Source organism: Taurulus bubalis, assembly GCF_910589615.1.
Source record: "Taurulus bubalis genome assembly, chromosome: 15".
In the NCBI taxonomy this organism is placed as follows: Eukaryota; Metazoa; Chordata; class Actinopteri; order Perciformes; family Cottidae; genus Taurulus; species Taurulus bubalis.
The window spans coordinates 18,649,303-18,669,974 of NC_136603.1; the positions used below are offsets into that span (position 1 = coordinate 18,649,303).

General features: G+C 41.5%; 1 protein-coding gene across 1 annotated transcript in view; it reads right to left on the reverse strand.

The window, feature by feature from the left end:
• Window positions 1-208: 208 nt before the first annotated feature.
• Window positions 209-20,672, reverse strand: part of col18a1a (collagen type XVIII alpha 1 chain a) — a gene marked incomplete at its 5' end in the record, with an annotated part of 38,371 nt that continues 17,907 nt past the window's right edge. Inside the window, 37 exons of the mRNA XM_079230939.1 lie at window positions 209-1,631; window positions 1,979-2,091; window positions 2,354-2,551; window positions 3,517-3,834; window positions 3,943-3,975; window positions 4,424-4,552; window positions 4,684-4,748; window positions 4,926-5,085; window positions 5,233-5,364; window positions 5,452-5,486; window positions 5,609-5,662; window positions 6,013-6,043; window positions 6,337-6,402; window positions 6,711-6,776; window positions 6,932-6,985; window positions 7,124-7,159; window positions 7,326-7,403; window positions 7,510-7,569; window positions 8,329-8,364; window positions 8,729-8,761; window positions 8,859-8,948; window positions 9,197-9,232; window positions 10,405-10,503; window positions 11,658-11,684; window positions 11,982-12,053; window positions 12,304-12,435; window positions 13,052-13,096; window positions 13,721-13,783; window positions 13,918-14,040; window positions 14,156-14,206; window positions 14,324-14,401; window positions 14,497-14,559; window positions 15,871-15,897; window positions 16,064-16,270; window positions 16,492-16,518; window positions 17,619-17,743; window positions 19,806-19,884. Of these exons, the coding sequence (XP_079087065.1) occupies window positions 1,418-1,631; window positions 1,979-2,091; window positions 2,354-2,551; window positions 3,517-3,834; window positions 3,943-3,975; window positions 4,424-4,552; window positions 4,684-4,748; window positions 4,926-5,085; window positions 5,233-5,364; window positions 5,452-5,486; window positions 5,609-5,662; window positions 6,013-6,043; window positions 6,337-6,402; window positions 6,711-6,776; window positions 6,932-6,985; window positions 7,124-7,159; window positions 7,326-7,403; window positions 7,510-7,569; window positions 8,329-8,364; window positions 8,729-8,761; window positions 8,859-8,948; window positions 9,197-9,232; window positions 10,405-10,503; window positions 11,658-11,684; window positions 11,982-12,053; window positions 12,304-12,435; window positions 13,052-13,096; window positions 13,721-13,783; window positions 13,918-14,040; window positions 14,156-14,206; window positions 14,324-14,401; window positions 14,497-14,559; window positions 15,871-15,897; window positions 16,064-16,270; window positions 16,492-16,518; window positions 17,619-17,743; window positions 19,806-19,884 (3,255 nt within the window). The 3' untranslated portion in view covers window positions 209-1,417. The remainder of the gene's footprint in view (window positions 1,632-1,978; window positions 2,092-2,353; window positions 2,552-3,516; window positions 3,835-3,942; window positions 3,976-4,423; window positions 4,553-4,683; window positions 4,749-4,925; window positions 5,086-5,232; window positions 5,365-5,451; window positions 5,487-5,608; window positions 5,663-6,012; window positions 6,044-6,336; window positions 6,403-6,710; window positions 6,777-6,931; window positions 6,986-7,123; window positions 7,160-7,325; window positions 7,404-7,509; window positions 7,570-8,328; window positions 8,365-8,728; window positions 8,762-8,858; window positions 8,949-9,196; window positions 9,233-10,404; window positions 10,504-11,657; window positions 11,685-11,981; window positions 12,054-12,303; window positions 12,436-13,051; window positions 13,097-13,720; window positions 13,784-13,917; window positions 14,041-14,155; window positions 14,207-14,323; window positions 14,402-14,496; window positions 14,560-15,870; window positions 15,898-16,063; window positions 16,271-16,491; window positions 16,519-17,618; window positions 17,744-19,805; window positions 19,885-20,672) is intronic.

A 20,672-nucleotide genomic window follows, 5' to 3' on the forward strand; every position in this document is an offset into this window, starting at 1 on the left:
CCTCGCTTTACCACTGATTTGCAGTGGAGTCAATGCCACCAGCAACAGCTCATTGAAAAGGACATAAAGCTGCTGGTCATGGCTGCTGAGGGAAACCTCTCAAGGCCACAGGGCCATCAGAGCAACGAGATGGGGCCATTAGTTTCAGCAAAGGAAAGTCATTCAACACACTGTCCAGCTGTAGGAACAGGACATCACATTATTATTGTAGTTGAAAAAGACTTTTATTCAGTGCCTGGGAGAAACAGTACAGCACACATAGTTATAAAAATGGATATCCACAGGTTCAGTCAAGATATTCAAGATATCAGTAGCATCAAGGCCAGGTTAGTCTCTGAAATTCATACAAGGCTACTGCAAGAGTGTCTCTCTCCTTAACATGCTGTTTTATCCGGCCCTAACACCCGTGACAGCAATCCCTCCAACAAAGATTAGCAGCAAACTAATCATTTCCAGCTTACTCACTGATAGGTTTTCATGAAGTGGTAAAAGGAAAACTAATCATTTTAGATTCATAAGGCTCAATTTTAGCTAGAATGAATCTTGCCCTGTGGATGTGGGATTATTTTTATTACAGTAGTGTCTGTGTCCAACAAGGTCATTTAAATGTAGGAGAAGTAAAAGCATCTGAATGCACTTGAGCAAAAGCTGCTGTAACATTTACATATTTGTAGAATAATACTTTGTAAAGGAGTGGTTTACTACATGAGCTTATTTTGTAAAGCAGTCCTGGGTGTGTATGAAGGCACAGATTCTGATCAGAAGCTCTTTTGAAAAGAATGAACTGTTTAAATTGTGTAGAATATAAATGAGGGTATGAAGCTTTTTTTTTCAAATGTTTTTTTTTTCCTTACATAACTTCATTTAAAAATAAATATCTATTATCTTCTTTAAAATAGTCTTTAAACGTTGCTGTTCCCCGTCATTACCCACAATTTAAAAATGAAATTGGAAAAAAAAGTGGAACTGATCAATACTTAATATAAAAATAAAAAATAACAGGATGGATATAGCATTTTTATAAACAGTTCAAAAGGTAAAACAATGATAACGTCAAAAAAAGAAATCACAAACAACAAACATGTAATATACAGAATACACAAAAAAAAAAAAGGATACAATTTGAGAACATATTTAGCTTCTCCGCTCTCGTTCTGCACCTCGGACAAAATATGTGTCAATGCCCCCGAGAAAAAGGACCAACACCGCTCTGTTCGACCCATCTCTTTGGCGCTTGTGGAGGGGAGGAGCAGACGATGCAAAGGGTCTCTGCCAGGCAAAGAGCCACAGGGCCAGTTCATTGGACGCCACATGGTCACCTGGCGTGTTCTCGGGAAATTCAAATGGTGTTTAACCAGGGCCCAGAACAAAACAAAACAAAAAAAAGAAGAAAAAAAAATAGGAGGATGGAGGGGATTTATTTTTTGGAGTGTGTTGTGAAGGCGTTCTCGATGCAGAGGACGATGTAGGAGCCGGAGCAGCTGCTGGAGGTTTGCTGCAGGAGGCGGCCGCTCTGTAGTGATGATGCCAGACCAGTCACGGCGTGGTCGCCCGCCCGCCATGTTTCACAGTAGTGGTCTGTTTGCCGGTGGCCTTTGTTGCTCGATCCATGCCAGACCATTTTCTCTGGCCTGCAGGAAAGCATAAACAAGCGTGTCAGAATATATATATATATATATATATATATATATATATATATATATATATATATATAAACACAGTATTCAGGATGTGCCCATGGATAGAAAAACCACAAAGTATACAAAATGTAACAGCCAATGAAGCAAATGCTTCTGCTACTACTACTACTACTACTACTACTACTACTACACAGGCCGCTACATGAAAGTGCATAGGATGCTGTATTAAATGGAAGATAAAGGAATGAAATGAACAAAGAATGAATGAAAAATGCATGAAATGAAAAATGATAAATGAAAAAATAAAAGATAAATGAATGAAATGAACAAAGTCTCACCATGCGCTGTCCCTGACGATGTCTCTACCATCGAAGGAGTAGATTGGTACATTCTCCCTCATTTTGCTCACATCACCAAAGAGAGACTCCCAACTGCTGAACAACTCTTGGTGCTGCAAGAAGGAGATTAAAATGCCTTGTATTTAATTTCATTGAGCAGCAAAATACATAGAAATAACCACAGTAGTAGATCACAACAATTAACACAGAATCCTCTTTTCTCTTAAGAAACCTTAAAGGTGTCGGAGCTACAGTTGGACTTAAGTGAAAATCACGCGTCACGCTTAGCAGCCTCAAGAGGGTCGGCCTATGCAGATGCCCAACGTAGTATAAAGAGAAACCCTTTAGCAATACTGCCACTTTCCCGTCGCTCACCTTGAGGTTCACGATGGGGGTGTTGTCCCTGTCCGACCTGCGGACGATGGTGTAGAGGTCCTGAAGCTTGGAGGACAGGAACGCTCTGAAGGTGCCCTTCAGGCCCACGGCGCGGGCCTGCTGGAAGCACAGGAAGTCGGCCCCGCGGATCCCCCGCATGTTACCGGTTTGAGGGGCGTTCAAGGCGATGAGATGGAGCTGGAGAGGAAGACACAGGTTTCTGTTAAAATTATGTATTCTGTACGATCTGCTCTTGGTACACATCGGTTTGGGATAAAAAACAATGTATATACGTAGTAAAATTATTGTGAGCATATCAAAATATTGCACATTGAACGTGTTAGTCAATAAGTTCCATTGTGTGCCCCTTACTCTAAAAGTACTGAAGGTTAGACCACTAAATAGGCCAAAGTATCAGCCAATAAAGGCTTATTGCAGATGTATATATGTCCGCTGATAAGTAATATATTATTGCAAAATGAAAGGTCAGAAAGGTCAACTATATATTTTTTCACTTTGTGAGAACTGACAAGTTGATTTTCAAGTGTGTGGCTCACTTATGATCATAGTAAAAAACGGTCACATGAATATGGATATTGGATCCTCTCAAATATTTACATTGGTATCAGCCTTAAAACTCCAGCATCGGTCAATAGGGATGTCATATATTAAGTCAATACCAGTGAATACTAGAGAAATTTCCCGATTCCCAATACCATAAAAAACAAAAACAATAAATCCCACGTACGCCAACATGCACTCTTTTATTACCGTTTATATACTGTTTTTTTGCAAGTGCATTATATTATTAAATTAAATGTTTTATTATATTATATTCAATCAGCATACAACATTATTCCGACCCGAAAAGAGTCCTCAAAAAATGTATCTGATCTGAAAATAGGACAAAAGAAGCCCTAATTGTCTGCAGGTGCTTCTTTTACAAAAGGTCAACAATGACAACGAAAGAGGGAACAGAAATACCGCTTCACTGAATAAAATCCCTGATCAGTGTGTTCCCTTTCTTTTTTAACCTCCGTGTCAAATAAATAAACACACCACATGTTCATACTTATCAGTTAAGAGTGTCTGCAAGATGAAACCCTCCAAAGCTAACTAGCGTTGTTGACATGTATGAGCTCTCCTGGTTGACCTCTACTCACCCCTGGTGCTGAGGGCTCCACGTGGCTGACAGGCTGCACTACAGGTGGTCTGGGTCGCCGCTGCGGAGTTACAGGGTGTCTGTTCTCAGTCTGTTGTGTGGCTAATCTCCCATCCGTCTGGCCTGTGTGTCTCTGGTCTGGGAATCTGGGGTCATACTGCGGGTATCTGGGCTCAACGGGTGGGTGCGGTGGAGGCTCAATGGGTCGTATGGCAGAACCACCCTGGGAGTAATGGCCGGCTCCGTTGTTGTGGGACTGGTCCTGGGACTGGGGGTACTGGATCACAGGAGGAGGCTGGACCTCTGCCACCTCGTTCTCCTTTAAATGAAAATGAGAGAGATTTAAATTGGAAATCAAAAACAGTGAAGGAAAAATGCCAAATATGTGTTCTATCTCTGTATTCTGTTTTTCTCCTGTGGAACGTACCAGATCTCTGAAGAAGGGACTGTAGTCTCCAAGCTGAGGGGGGTAAAGATGTTTAGTGAGTACTGACATCTCACAATGAATGAATGAATGAATGGCCTGATCTGAACTGAATTACATAATAATGCAGGCAGGGTATATTTTCTCTGTCAGAATTAAATGACTGTTTTACACATACACTTGTTCACGCCTACAATAAAATGTTGAAATATTAATTCACATAACTATAAATACAAAATGTACAAAACAAAACTATATCGCAGGTCAACCAAAAATACCAGTATTTATGTAAAAAAAAAGAAAATGTGGGTAAAAAGAAAAAAAAACAGGGATATGGCACCGAGTTAAATTCTTTAGATTTTTTTTTTCCCCTAGTGGCCAAAAATTGACCACAGCAAGTTTAAAGTCTAACTAACAGTATTGAAAATCTACATTTTGAATGTCTCTCGAAGCATTGCGTTTTCTTTGGTGCAAAGTACTGTACCATGACTTGCCGCAGTCCATCGCGCACTCTCAAATAGAGGTCTGCTTTGTCAATGATGTAGATGAGGCTGCCCTCTGTCTGGCGTCTCGCAGTAGCTATCATTGTGTCATATGACCTTAAAACAGTAAGCTGTGGAAAACAAATATAATGGCATTTAGCTTTAGTTGAACATGAATGAAATAACTAATAGATGGCTACCAATTGCTCCTCAAATGCAGAATTGTGATCTTATATTATTAAAGTGCAGTGATTGTGCTTACCCCAGAAGAGTGACCGGGACTTCCAGGGGCACCAGGAGGACCAGGAGGTCCAGGGACATTGAGGGCTTCAAATGCAAACAAAAGCTTGTTAATGATTTGGCTTATGAACCAATCGAGTGGAGTTTAACTCCAGTAGCCAACCGGCTGAGAGCAGACAGTAGCTTAGAGGTCCCCTCCACACTAGATAGCAGTGTATAGTTTAGAATGATTCAGAATATTTAAACAGAGAAGAAGTCGCTTACAGTGATTGGGCCTATATGCTCCGGGAAGTGAGGGAGATCCTTGGGGTCCTGGAGGTCCAGGTTGTCCTGGAGGACCTGGTCGGCCATCGTAACCAATCCCTGGCGTCCCTGGAGGTCCCTGGGGTCCAGGAGGGCCCAAAACAGGTTCTCCCTTTGGACCCTAACATGAAAAAGAAATGTTCATCATCTAGGTCATGACAAACATGTCATCTGTAATAACGAGTAAAACCACAAACCTTCTGACAAGATAGGATCTGGACCGTTATTAAAACCTGTAAATATACGAGGACAGATTCTCAAAACTCACCTCTAAGCCTGGTTTACCAGGAGGTCCTGCAGGGCCTTGTACTCCTCCAAAACGTGGGTCATAATATCCGCTACTAGGCTCTCCCTTTTCTCCCTTCACACCCAGGTCTCCGCGCTCTCCCTTCAGTTCATTCTGTTGGAAACAGATGAACATTATGAAGTGGAGTGCATCCAGCAGACTGAGGAAACGGACTGGTGGGGTAGCAACGAGCTAGCTTACCTTGAATGTGTAAATATCGAAATTAGAGGTAGTTCCTGGAAAAATAAATGTGTTTTAGTAACTAAGTACTAATAATTCCCGTCAACACTCCTGCAGAGCAGTGGATATGTATGTCATAACGGTACAGTATGTATATCTTATGCAAACTAGGATTTACCTGCGATTCCTGGAATTCCTCGGTCCCCACTCTCTCCTTTTTCCCCTTTAGTCGCTACGAGAAAAATATCATTTTCAACATTGGTGAGTTCGACACAATATCTCACTGGTGTATCTGCTATGCAAAACGGTGCGATTGATAGTGACGTCTTCTGTGTTTTATCCATTCATTCTTCAAATCTAGTCAGACTTGACAGTCTAATCTCTTGACAATAGAGTGCATATCCCCTCGGCGCTGAGGCGGCTTCATCGAACTCAAATTAAGATAGAACTGTTTATCTCTGCCGACACTTAAAAGCCCTTATTAAATCTCTCTTCCTTGACTGGCCCTTTTTACTCCTTCCTTCTGATCCCTCTCTATCCTACAGTATTATGTATCGGTGCGATGTGTGAGAGAGGTCATACCTGGGTAATTCCTTGAAGTTTCATCATAGCGCTATGAACGGGGGAAAAAGAAAAGGCTCAATGAAGAAATTCCCGGCAACAATAGAGGAAAAGCTTCATCTCAGATTTATGCTAAATTATGCAATTAGCGACTGACTCAGTAGTTCCACCAGACAACAAGGCAAACAGAACAAAAGCACCAGATAATGACTGCATATATACATATCATATGATACGGTTAAGCTGTCAGCCACTACATGAGAGACATTAACGTTGTGCTAAATAGTACATGTACATGTACAAAGTGTATTTCACGGTACAAGGTTTTACATCCTGTGTACTTACGTTGAAGCGGTCTGAGGGAATGGCTGGTCCGGGCGGTCCAGGAGGTCCAGGTTGTCCAGGGACTCCCTGATGGAAACAAAGTTATTCTCTCTTTCTTCCTGTTTGGTGTGCACGTAGAGGTTTATTACGGACATACTATTAAGAGCTGAAGTCAGCAAACACTGACAAGCGTGAGAAATGTGCATCTTTGATTAGGATTACCAAAGCTCACTGATGAGAACATGTGAATGTACATGTTATACATATATTTAAATATTTATTCATAGATCTACAATATATCATCGGTTTGATGGTCAGATGCATTTTAAAAGGTGGCGTTTCACTGTCAGAAACGATCTATCTAAGAAGGTATTGGTGATCATATCAACACTTACTGGGTAGCCATAGCCGACTCCTGTCTCTCCTCTCTCACCCTTGTAACCATTTACACCAGGGCGACCCTGAGGGGAGAAAGTCATCATTTAATATTTCCCTGCACTTGAAAAAAAAGGACACAAAGGTATTTAAATGTGACTATAGCAATATGCAATGGGTCGGTAAAATGAATATGTGGTACTTGGTATAAACACAAAACAGTGGAGGAAGGGGTACTTACGGGTCTTCCGGGCATTCCCATTTCACCCTTTATTCCAGAAGGCCCATACTGGCCCTGTACAATAAATCATGAAATGAAAGACATTGTGAGCTGACAGGAGAATGAAGTGGAGGAAAAAATAAATTTTGGGTTTAAAACTGTTCAGTTATCTATCAGCGTAGATATATAAGATGGAGATGCTCAAACACTCACAGTGGGTCCAACCGGTCCAGGTGTTCCTCGGTCTCCCTGCATGCAGGGTAGAGGAAACAGATGTGTTGTATCACCGAAAGCAGGCAAAACATTTAGAAAAGTAGTATGTCTTATACTTTAAAGGAGAATGCGTACCTCTTTTAATGAGAGACACAAACCAGACATACAGTAAAAGCATACAGTCAAAAGCAGTGAGCCTCACCTTCGAACCCGTCAGCCCATCCAGATGCAGGAGGTTTCCATCAGGTCCGATTACCAGACCTGGTTCACCTTTCTCGCCCTGAACATGGAACAGCACAGACGAGACAACGCAGACTCAATCACAGCAGTGTCTCAATGGCCGTTCAACGATTCCTTTAGGTAAAGTCAAATAAACAAGACTTTACCTTGCCCCCGTAGCCTGGCAGGCCAGGGTCTCCTCTGTCACCCTTCGGTCCAATAGGACCCTGCAGGACAGAGAAAGAAAGCTTCATCAGCTTCCTTTGGCAGCAGGAGAGTGTTTCCACAGATCAATTCAAGCCATTCCATTAGTCTCCGTCTCTACAGTTCGGCTTGTATTGCTGAGCTGACCACTGTTTACACGGTCAGTCCAGAATTAAGTGGATGAGATGCTGTGGGCTTCTGTGAGTAGATGCAGCGCCAATATGTTATCTGCTCACTGAAGTGCAGAGAAGCGTTTGATGCTTGCTTACTTTTTGGAAGCCAAACTTGAAATTATCCAGCGGCAATATGGGAATTTTAAACCGAATTTAAACCGAGCACCGCCCACTTCACACCAGTGAGAATAACTCAGACTAAACAAAAAACAAAGGCCTGTTTCATAGGAAATAACCCAAAAATATTGCAGAAAATGTACTTAATTTTACGCATGAAGCTGATCGAGGAAAATATATTTGTTGTTTTAGGAAGAAAAAACAAGTATAATTGTGACCTGTTTTGTAAGATTTGTATCTTTAGTAGGAGTAGAGGTCTTGAGGCTGAATGCCCCAGACAGGAAAAATGCCATTTGTTTACAATAATAATAAAAAAGGAATAATAAAAAAAGAATGAATCTGAATGAACAACAGGTTGAAAAAGCACAAGGGACAAAGAGACAACACCATTAATGTGAAGTGTATTCACCATTAGTGTGAAGTAAATACACTTAGCATTTATGGTTATAATAAGGGCAAGGGACATTAATTATGAAAGCCGGGGAGACTTACAGGGAATCCAGCTTGGCCAGGTAAACCATCTCCTCCCTGTACAGGAAAACATATTCATATAAATCCATTAGTCTGGTGTTCTGTGTTTTGCTGACTATCATGCACCAATTTATTGTTTTTAACTTTTTTAATAACTGTACATAACTTATTCTTGCCCTGTAAAATTAGTGCAGCTTTGTGTACAGCTGCCTAAAATATAATATATTGAAATTGAAAGAGATGTTTTGTGGTCATAATGTGTTAGTAGGCGGTTGTTTTTCTTTCTCTTCTGTTGACTGTACATTTTGTATGTATCAAACCAGTAGTAAATTTGAAATACCGCGAGATCTTACAAATTTTCCCTATATAAATAATGTGTGTGCAGTCCCACATACATAACAAATAAAATAAAAATACAAACCTGAGGCCCATCATTGCCAACAACACCATTGACCTGTAGTGACACAACAACATAATGAAGTGAAGATGAATCACTGATTAAAACCCCTCTTAGTTTAGGATGACAGTAGAGCATGCTTTGTGTTGCTTACATTGTCAGGCGTCTGGTAGATGATTTGTCCTGGTGGTCCGGGTGGCCCGGGTGGTCCTGGGACAGCTGTTCCATCTCGACCTGGTTCACCCTAAAACCACAACACAGCAAAAAGATGAGTAACTGTCCCACCTGGTAAGGAATCATTTGTTAAATCAAATGTTAAGTGTAACACAGGTTTCCTTTTTTATATATCTGTATAAAAATAAAGGTTGGTTGTTTTTTATGTCTAACAGATCAAAATAACTACAAAGAAACATACATAAGTGAGATGGAATGTGTGTAGCAATGAACGGATATTTTAGGGTTAAAATGTATTGAAATGAAGATGCAATTCACCCTTTCTCCTGTGGTGCCACTGTCCCCCTTTGGTCCCTGTAAAATGAAACAGGAATGAGACAAACGATACGTTAACAAAGGTGAAAGGTCCAGATGTCTGCTTCACAAAGATCCACCAGCAGACGAGAGGAACAACATGCTTATTCATTGAAAACTGAAGACAATAAACACACTGCTTCATTCATATCACATAATATACTGAGAGACCTGTTCAATAAGATGATAAATTAGATTAATTTAAGTTTCCATTCATATGTAGAATTCACAATGAGCAGGCAATGACACAGTTGCACGCGTCCTTTGGGTGCAAAGCCCCCGCGTGGATTGACAGAAAGCAAGCTTTACCCAGCATGCCGTTTGGTGGTGTAACAGGTAATACTGGAGCACGTGACGTTTGAATAAACAATGAATTACAACTGAGCCATCTATATGACAATTAAACAAAGGAGATGATGAAGACCATGACATGCAATTGAAAGCTCTGGAAAAATCTAGGAAATGGACCTTGTGAAACAACTATTTGCAAGGTCAAGAATGAACTTTCATGATTGTATTGGGTATTACTTGTTACAAGTCCCAATATGATACATTTAAAGCAGTTATTGACTGACACTGATAGGAAGTCTGATGTGTTGTGCACTCTTAATAGAACAATATTTATAAAGCATTACTACTTATTTTTTTACTGCAAATGATGATTCTCCATTCTCTTATCAGTCTAGGTAGGAAATAATTTTTTTTTTCCTCCAAAAGGCTTTGTGTCCTCACACAAAGCCTTTTCCTCTGTTACTACATCTTGCCAGCATTAGCTCCAGGCTGCACACTCGGCTGTTTTTTCTCAACAACAACAACAACAAAATGTTCTGACCCAGAATGTACTCAATACAAAGGACTGATGAAATTACCTAATGTGGCCACAGGGGGTAAATAACACAGACAACATTTGAGAAATGCTCAATATGTTTGCCCCATGGCTTCTTAGATTATGACCAGTCTGCTACAAAACACATACAAATAAATACATTTTAAAAAATCCTTGAAAGTCACATTTTGACAGTTTGCCCCGTTTGTAGTGTGACACGGTAAACCAAATGCTCTGTTACATCACACGGGAGGTATTTAACACGGTGACCTTTCAAAACCTGTGTGACCTCTGGTATCCAGCCGCAGCATGAAATAATCTCATTTGTCATCTCGATGTATTTTACCTGAGGTCCAGGGAAGCCATCCAGGCCTGGACGTCCATCTCTTCCTGTGAGACCTTCACTGCCCTTCTGACCCGGTATACCAGGCAACCCAGCTTTGCCCTGCAGAGTACGATCAAGATACAACGCTGAAAATCTCACTTCAGGGAAACACAAAAAAATAAATCATTCTACTTCATGGAATAGTTACTTTTTTTTACATTAAATTCCACTGTTCCTCTTGCCTATGTATTCATTTAATACTGGGGTGGCCACACGACTGCCTGTTTTTAAATGACCCGTGGGGAATTATTTTTTAATTAAACTAATATAGCTTGAGGATATTTTGAATAAGTTGCACAGTATGTACATGGCACATAATCATTTAAACACTGGATGCGATCCAGGCTAAATGTTCTGACATTTTCTCCATCTTAACCTCTCGGCAAAAAATACAATAATTTACCTGACTGTTGTGTTTGTTATAGACTTATAGAGATTCACATTTTTACTTTTTCAATCGTTGCATACTCTTTTCAGTGAACCCTTAGGCACTAAACATATAACAATATAGGTAAATGGGAATTATTGCCTGTTTTAACTTTAGTTGTTTACAGATTTACACATGGCATCATAATATTTTAAATGTATGCCATACACACAAGTATTTCATTACATTTAAGTCAGCAACATGTGGGCAAACCAGTAAATAGTTGTTATTATAGTAGTAGTGTTGCATAGTTATTTTGATAGAAAATTATTACAATGTCTTGCATTTATGCTTTTTGCATTTACGGTCGTTTGGCCAATGACTCCTTATATCTTTCTCTTCCTGGCCCACGATCAAAAAAGTTTGTCCTCTCATTGCATTTATTTGTTTTTGTCATCAGTTCTGTTTGTGTGCTTGTATTGTTTATTTCCTCTGCTATTCCTTTAGACAGGGCAAGGACCTTCTTTCGCACCCAAAGGTTTAGAAAACACACGGGTGAAATGACACCAGAGGAAAGCAGCAGGGATGAGACCAAAACTGAATGTTAAATAAACCCGTTTAAGATGCTTGAGGGTGGGCAGAGCCTAAACTCCACCACCTTTAGAGACCGTGGTTCAGTCCCAGGTAGCTGTACCTCACGCTTGTTTGTGGGTTTCCACAAGTGTACTCAAAATTAGACCCCTTCTTGATCCAATAGTCTGCATTAAAAGTACAAAACATGTGTGTTGGAGAAGGGGCCAAGAGGCCCAGCTCATCACAGATTAGAAAAATGACTTCAGTTACTTACCGGAAGTCCAGGCAAGCCAGAAGAACCCTGAAAGCACACGCGTTTGGTTATTTCCTCATGCATTTGCAATAGCACACTAGGGCACACGGGCACACTCAATAGTAATCTTGAGTATTAATCGTTCACTAAATTACCAACATGACTTTAAAGCTGCGGCTCATTCTCTGGCTTATAATATGGGGGCTTAAAAAAAAAGATTTAAAGAATTTCAGCACAAGTAGGAAGTACATCTCATTCTGAACCGTGTCCGTATTGTGAAGAATGTGAGATATTGTATATCATCTTCCACAAATCCTAAAGTATTTTCTCCATTGCAGTACTGACCTGTCTTCCCTCAGGTCCTCTGACGCCAGGCAGTCCATTGCTGAACCCTCCGCCTGAGGCCTCCATGTCATCCTTCAAACACCAAGAGATGTTATGACAGTTAGACAAACTAAAACTTCTGTTGGTTTGTTTTTCCCAGTAATGGACGACAAACAATGTGTCTGCAGTACAGCTGTCATTGAGCATAATTTAATATTTACATTTATTGTATGGAGAACTGTCCCAGACAAACAAATTACACACAAGAAATGTAGCTAATTTTGGCATCTTTTACATTGATACTTAGGCAACTCTTCTAAGAGGTATCATCACAAAAACGTACAAATCCAACACGATAGCTTGGTCCAGGAGGCCCCGGAAGACCTGGTTGCCCAACTGGTCCGATAGGTCCGGGCAGACCAGCCAGTCCAGTCTCTCCGGAGGTTCCCGGTAAACCAGAGTCTCCTTGAGATCCCTGTAGGGCGAAGTGACAGAATAAATAAATACAAATTGAAATAAAAGCAAATACAACGATTGCATCTTCATTAGAGTGCATCTTACCAACAAAACTATATTACCGTTCATGCAGCATTTTTCGTATGAGTAAGTGTGGTTTAATAGTACGTAGATTAATGTAACTGCACAGACACCCATGCTCATTGTTGTGGGGCCAAATTCAGACGTTACCAAATATTAAACCAAAGCATAGCCAGCACTCAGATTAAGCTTGAAGTCAAGTCTAGCTGACAATATTTGACAAACATTTGCATATTGCTAGAAGACACAAATCCCCTTTGATGGCTGACGTGCTGGAGCCCAGTTACCTGCGGATGGGAAGGCTTAGGGAAGTAGGAGGAGGGTAAATAGTGGGGCAGCAGAAAAGTAGGAGCTTGGCTGGAGAAATGAAAGGGATGAGGGAGCGTACTGGTATTTCAAAAGCACGCCACCAATTCATGTACCTTGATTTCAGGACTATACTGGTTACAACAACAAAGGCAATTTGCATTCAGTTGTGTTTTTGAGTCTAGATCTAACTGTAACGAGTCAGCTACTTTAAGGCATCATCTGAATGAAGACAATGAAACCCGCACCTTCTCTCCGACTGCTCCTGGAAGACCCAGACTGCCTGAATCACCCTGGTGTAGGAAAAAGAATAGATCAAAATGTGTTAAAAAAAAACACTCTGAACTATAATGATAGAGTGGCTATTGTGCATGTCTCTTTTACAACATTTAACATTTGAGTGGAGGGATTGTGTTGAACTTGCCTCCCACTTGGAAGCTGTGAAAAGCAGCAAGCGAGCAAGCTTCCACTCGGAAGGCGGACGCTAGTTAGCCTAGCTTAGCACTAACTCCCACTAGACATCTTTTCCCCACACCTGCTGAGTCATGAACAGAGCCCACTCACTCGCATTATAGCGTAGCCTAGCTAGCGGTAGCTGCCATTCTCTCATGGGTGCAGTCGTGGTGAAACGCTAACAACCAGACTCACAGTAGCAGGTCGCCCTGTAACCTCAGCGCTGCATTCAGTGATTCAAATTACAACACAAATCACATTATTATTATTATTATTATCTACATTATTGCCCGCCCACACACAAGCAAAACTGAATTTGAACGTCAGTTCGACTTAGACAGATTCAACTCATGTTTACACTCTGACTGCTACTGAGACCACTATTGAGAAGCTTCTGATGATGCTAAAAAAAGATGTTTAGTTTGAGTTTACAGAAGGAACAATTGGTCTCACAAGATCATTACCTTTTCTCCCTTGGGACCAAGAGCTCCTGGGCCTCCATCAGTACCCGGCAAACCAGGCAAGCCCTAGAAGGATTTGGTTCAGGCATTCAGTTGTTGTTGATTGGGTTAGATTCTACAGTCATGTTCATCACGATTCAAAGGGTTGAGAGAATAATTTGGTGTGAGTGATGCTAAGAGGCAAACACATGGGCACCTACAGGTTGACCGGGCGCCCCGTCCTTTCCTGGTGGTCCGAATGCCCCAGAACTCGATGCTGCTCCTGCTGTAGAGGGACCGGCGGGACCGGGGGGGCCAGGGGGACCTGGTAGGCCAGGCAATCCCTAAAACAACAAAATGTATTGTCATTTACGGATGCTGGTTACAGTCTTACAGCAACAAAGAAGATGCCCTCCTCTACATCGTTTGTGTCTGTTGAGAGTAGAATTAAAAATTCACCCGAATGGATTCAGGATCAGGGAAACCAGAGCCTTCCATGTCCACAAAAGTCTGAAAAACATGGACTGGAATCAGTTGTATTCAACAAATGAGACACAGAGGCAGGAAATGTGCTGATACACGTTGAGCCTAAACATGATGCAGCGTGCGAGGCCCAGATTCACTCACAGATCTGAGTCCGGTTCCTGGGAGTCCCGGAGGTCCAGGGAGTCCCCTGGGACCAGGTTGACCCTCTCCACGGTCTCCCTGTTTGCACGAGACTCATTATTATAATCATATTTATAATAATAAAAATACCGTAATAATATACGTTATTCTATTAATGTAAGTGGGCATCTAACCTTTTCTCCTTTAGCTCCAGAGTCACCTGGGGTTCCTGGGAAGCCAGGTGGTCCATCAGGACCCTGTGGGGAGGACACGATAATGTTAGGGCCCTCATGATGTTAATACCAGGACATCAAAGTGTAAATTAGTAGGTGTCCCCTGAAGGTGCTCCTATCACGATTCTTGGGGGCGATCACCGACAACTTTATGCAGTATCGGCCGTCAACACCATCCAAGACAGAAATACGTCACTTTGCATAGAGTCGCCTCATCAGAAGAATCAGCTGTGAGTCAAAGCATGCATTACCCCAGAGAGCGTGAGCCTGAAGGATGGAAGTATTTAAGAGGGAGACCCAACAATGTGGTTCTCTGTCAACGTTACAAATTGGAAATGGATTATGAACACTTTGAGCAAAAGCATCCCCGAGCGCTTTGTGATGACAGCAGCGTCCTGTTTACTTTCAGTCCCTTCGAAAGCATGACATATTGAGATTATCAACACACAGAACCTGCTTCTGTTCGGAGAAGTCGCCTAAAATTGATGTTCTGCTGTAATGGGAATGTAACTAAACACCCCGGAATAATATTCTCTGTTTACTGTAACGCCATGTATGAGTGAGAAAATGGCTTTAACTAATATTACAGACTGGTACTGTTTATCATTTCAATTATTTGCTTTGTTGTAACCATTTTAAGTTCTTATGTAAAAAATATGTCCAGAATATTTCTGATCAGTATCTGATAAAAAGGGTTAATTAGCTTGCTACATTTGTTTGTTTTTAAGAGGAGGGCATTGAATACAATTTAAAAAAAACTAATTTTTAAGTTTTTTATATAAATGTTTTGGTAAATTGAATGTTATACTTTTTGTTTTATTTTTTAAATCCATAAATTAGTTGGTAGCTTAAGTGACTATTACAAAAATAATATTATTTGATTAATTGAGAGAAAAAACCCCAGTTGTTTGGTGCAGCCCTAATCAAAGGGTCTATTTGAATCCTTCTATTTATGTGGAGCATTATATATTTATTTAACTATTGTTAACAGCACTGCATATTAGGTATTCAAATTAAGAGATGAGAAAGTACATGAGCTGTGTGTTTATTGGCGGTCAACATTCTCTCTCTCTCTCTCTCTCTCTCTCTCTCTCAGACACAAATCACAACTCCGATGAAGCCATCTTCATCGGAGTTGTGATTTGTGTCACAGAGAAATCATCTTGTGTGTTTTGCGTCATCTGATCTGCCTTGACAGAAACCACCAATCAAAATATTTAGAATGAATATCAGCCAATAACAATCAGTGGTTGATCGATGGGAGCACCCTCAGTATCTACCTCAACAATCCATCATCACTTGACCTTCGAACAGGTGATAAGAAGTTCAACTTACGGTTTTTCCATCCTCACCAGGATCCCCCTGTAAATAAGGAAATATACGTCCTTTGAGACACATTTCAAGATTTATTTGACAATTCCTCTTTCCAATTTCATACAAGTTTTAACTGACTATTTAACACAATTAAAAGGATCTTATTTGAAATTTTGGAATCAATTCTTTTGAAAGACAACTGCAGTCTACTAACTGGCTCTCCGTCAGCTCCCGGTTGTCCTTGGGAGCCCGCAGCACCTTGTGGTCCAGCCGGTCCTCGGGGTCCGGGGCCTCTGGAAGAAACTGAGCCGTCGCTGCCGACTGTGTACTCGGTTGCGAGGCCTGGCGGGCCGGGGGACCCGGGTGCCCCAGGTTGACCGGGGTCTCCCTTCTTTCCTTGGTAGCCAAAGCCTGCACTGCCCTGCAGATAGAGAAGAGGGTGACTAAAGCTTCTCCAAAAAGTACAACACAAGAATGATGAAGTAACACTGACACCAGCGCAATTAGACAAAAAGTAAGATACATGCAGTAATTAAGTAATATTGCATGTTATCCTTCTTCTGTCTGTACAAGACACCTGTAACTTTTCTCCGAGGCGACTCAAATCAAAGGATGAGATGATCTCTAACTTAACTAACTTACCTTTAATCCTATTTCCCCTGGTTCCCCCTGAAAATGAAAAGAAGAGACAGAGCCAAGTCAGTGGCAGTGGCCTTCATCGACTGTCACGTTCCACTTAAAACCCTAAAATGCATCCGTATCCACAGACACGTCCACATGTTGGAGAACTTCACATTTAGGATATACACCTCCAGTGGAAATGTAATCAGCGACACACATTAAATTCTTTAAAAAAGATCAAAAGAAAATGACAGAAAACAGAAACAGACGCAGAACACATCTTTTGTGTTGCCTGCTTTGTATACTTTGTTTTTTATTCCTTTTTATCTTCATGCCTCCGTATCCCCTGCCGGATTGAATCTGTGTGTGTTTTGTATTGTGTCTATTTGGAAAAGTGCATTATGTGTATGTTGCTCTAAGACAGAAGGGACTCAAATCTATGTCAGGCCAACAGTAATGACCTCACTTTACAATTATTGTAAAATCAATAACATTTGGCCCACATAAGACAACAATAAATATACATATACATACATCTTGTCCTTAGAAAATGAAGAAATGTAAACTACAGCTTGTGATTAAATACATTACATTCCCTTATGGAACCTGCTCATATGATTGGATTACATTGCAGGTGTCGGCTGCTTTTACGCATTCAGCATGCAGAACAATCTGAAGGGCAATTTAGATCTCACATTTCATATTTCACTTCCAGTTATAGTTGATTAATTAGCTTTAAATGTCATGTGCTTTAATTATTCTTAAGGTTATTATTATTTTACTAATTTGGCTTTTTATTTTCATCGAAGCTTCTCTCTTGTCTTTCTTGGTGCCTCTGTTTTTTCACTGAGCTTCACAGCAAATGACGTCTCTATCTCAGTGTAGTTTTGAGCTAGAATAATGTTTGAATGACTGAATTTGCGTGCATACAATTAGGACTTGCAGCTCCCTCTAGTGTTCTTTTGGGGCATTTCACCAAAGCCCATATGGCTGCTCTTTCTACCCTCTGCTCTTGTCCAGCTCACTCACTGGCCCACTGCGACCTTTACAAGGTCAAACACCGGCGTCATCGGTGCGTCCCGCCCACTCCCCGCGTGACAACGAATTGCATCCACGGTCAAAGTAGATTCCTTAAAAAGCGTCCAAACCTTATCTCCACGGGCTCCACCCCGTGAGCCGGAGCCGGCATCTCCCTTCGGCCCGATTGGACCCCTGTCTCCTTTCAGTCCTGCATCCCCGCGGTCACCCTTTTCTCCTCTGCCCCCAGCTGGACCTGTGAGCAGCGGGACAGAGTCATTAATGACCTTTCAAAATTGATGAATGACCGTATCCCACATCCCAAACAATACAAAGCCGAAAGCGAAGGAGGAAAAAAAAAAGGGGGGTGGGGGGGAATTACTTTTTGCTTGTTGGAGCGAGAATCCCAGCGAGCGCCGTGTGTGGCTGTGATTTAAAGGCCACGCCGAGCTTTTCTGAGGCGGTACCACCCTCCCAGCGCTGCATGCACTCACATCCTGATGTGTACCCTCTGGTGGGAGCTCGATTGAGCCTCAACTCTTCTGACGGGAGGCGTTACCTTCAGCCCACTTCCCCAGCTGTGCAGAAGACATGTGTCTGAAGCCGCTGACATGCAGAGCAATGTAATGTGTTCCAGTTCAGGGATTAGAGTTTAGCAATGGAAAACCGGATCCCATGCCCTCTGAACGGATGCACACGGGCACTGACAACACTAATACCTCATACCATAGCACTAGTAGCTTACGGTAATAGGGAATATTGTACAATCCTTGTTATTTTTAAGAAATAAAAAGCTTGACCAAAATTGTTTTCTTATGCTTTATTAAATTCTCTCTCTCTCTCAGAAAGATAACGGCCATATTTTTCATCCCCCGGGCTTATATATGAATAGCATAGATGCATAGATAGCATAGATGGATGCATGCTCGCATGCTTTTAAAGTCCATGTGAGGTCCTGCACGAGGAGAACACATGAGGTCGACAGCAGAGCATCCGATCGGAGAATATATCTATATATATTAAAGGAAGTAAAACACGGGAGGTGTGGATGCTCGTCTCTGTGCTTTAAACTGCCCTCGACCCGCCTGGTGACCCGGGACGCTCACGCCCGGACTCACAGAAAGTGAATTGTACCGGGAGTCACTTGCTGAACATGACCCAAGAGACAGTTAAATGAACTTTCTGGAGTAACATTATTTCAAGGGGTGCTCCAGGATGCAAGCCATTTTGTCTATACGATCATGATAGTTTTCTTTTTTGGTCTGTTGGACTTTCCTTTTTGAGCATTTAAATAAAAGAAAAAAGTATTTTATATATTGTAAATACAAGAGTATAATCATTCCAAGAAAAAAAAGGGAAAGTGGCCAGATCCTGGTTACAAGATGCTTTGACCTACAGTAGAATAGGAGAATCTTCACATACTTCATCTAAGCCTCTTTTCCAATGTTCCCAGTTTATAGTTTAATTTTTCATAGTGTAAGTCAAAGTATCTGCAAATTCAGTGCTGGTTGGAATTTTCTCTCTCTGACAAAACAACTTGCTTCGTCTCTGCCATTCCACAGAGTAACATAGAGTTTTAATACAATATGTTTGTATACTTTACATTGCAACCATCAGAAGATAACAATGAGACCACTGTCATTCATGCCTCAACCACTAGATGGTGCAAAACACACAGTATGCCCCACAGGAATTCCATGTGCAGTATGAAATATTATAAACGGACATAGCAGACAATAATCCGTGTAACGTTCTCCGTGGGTTAATCACTGAGTACATTATTTTCAAGTCAACTTCAACCCTGGATGGTTAAAAACACAAGTTGCTCTTTGCTCCAAGTTAACTATTTTAATGTAATTCACACAGAAAGCAGCATCTTCGCCTGACACTCATCAAGTGCTCGTCACAAATGAGAGCCTTCCAACCTCTGTTGCATTACTCCTCACGTCCACTAGATGGAGACATGTGTCAGTGCGTACCTTTGTAGCCAGCTCTGAGCCACTCCGTTATGCACGTTAAAGAAATAGGAATTTTGCAGCACCATGTGCCATCATAACCACCGGTGAGCCAAGTCATGTGTCAGCATGTGGAAATACAATACATATTTCCCATCTTACACATTATAAATCTATGAAAGACAGTGATAGAGAGAGCATGGAGCAGAGCCAAAGGCACCTGTCAAAAAGAAAACGGCTGGCATAAAGAAAGTACACTAAATATATATAAATATGACAGAAACACAAACAATATGCTCTCTGCCAGCAGAACTTAGAACTGTGTCACATGCGTTAAATAAAATGGCGTCCAGATAAACTCACCTGTTTCTCTTGCAATTGAGACGTCGTCTTTGCTGCTCAGCGGTGGCTGCTGAATGGGCCGGGAAGATGGAGGAGGAGTCTGCAGGTGAACGATCATGCAACAGAGTTAGATACATATATATATATATATAAAAACTTTTTTTTAAAGGGCAACGTATTGCATTTACTGGAAGCGGCACTAAATCCGCTTTAGATTTTATGGCTATGTGCAACAGCTATGTACCTGCATGGGAAAAAAAAAGTAGTGTTCCCATTCAATCCCACTGATGTTTATAGTTTGTGCAGCTAAAGCTCTCTTCCTAACGAACGAGGCCGTTTCCCAGCTCTGCATGAAGCCTTTTAAACGGGGTAAACATGATTGAGTCAACATGTGCACGGCAAATCAAGCACAGAGCAAAAACCTTTCTTTCCGTCCTTTGGCACATTGTCATTGTTTTTGGGGGTAATTGCAGTTTATGCATTTATCGCTGTCAGACATCTCGAGCCCGGGCCCTGCTGTAAAACTCTTCTGCATGGGAACAATATTACGGCTGTTCGGGAACACAGGAACCAGCCCGCTGTAGAATGATGTCATCACCCAGAGTCATAGCGACACCCAGGACACAGCGGTTGAGCTCGTTTACGGCAACCTTCATTAGTGCGTGTGCGTGTGTGTGTGTGTGTGTTGCTGCAACTCCTGGCCCCATTTTTAACATGATGAGCTAAAAAAATCAATAACTGATATGAACTTGGGGGGGGGGGGAATTCAGAAATTATATTTTTATGTTTTTGTGTCTTGGTGCTTAGTCCTCGTCCGTCACTAACAACACAGCAGGACTGAGAGAAGCAACAGGGGTTATTGAAGGTCGGGGGGGGGGGGGGGGGGGG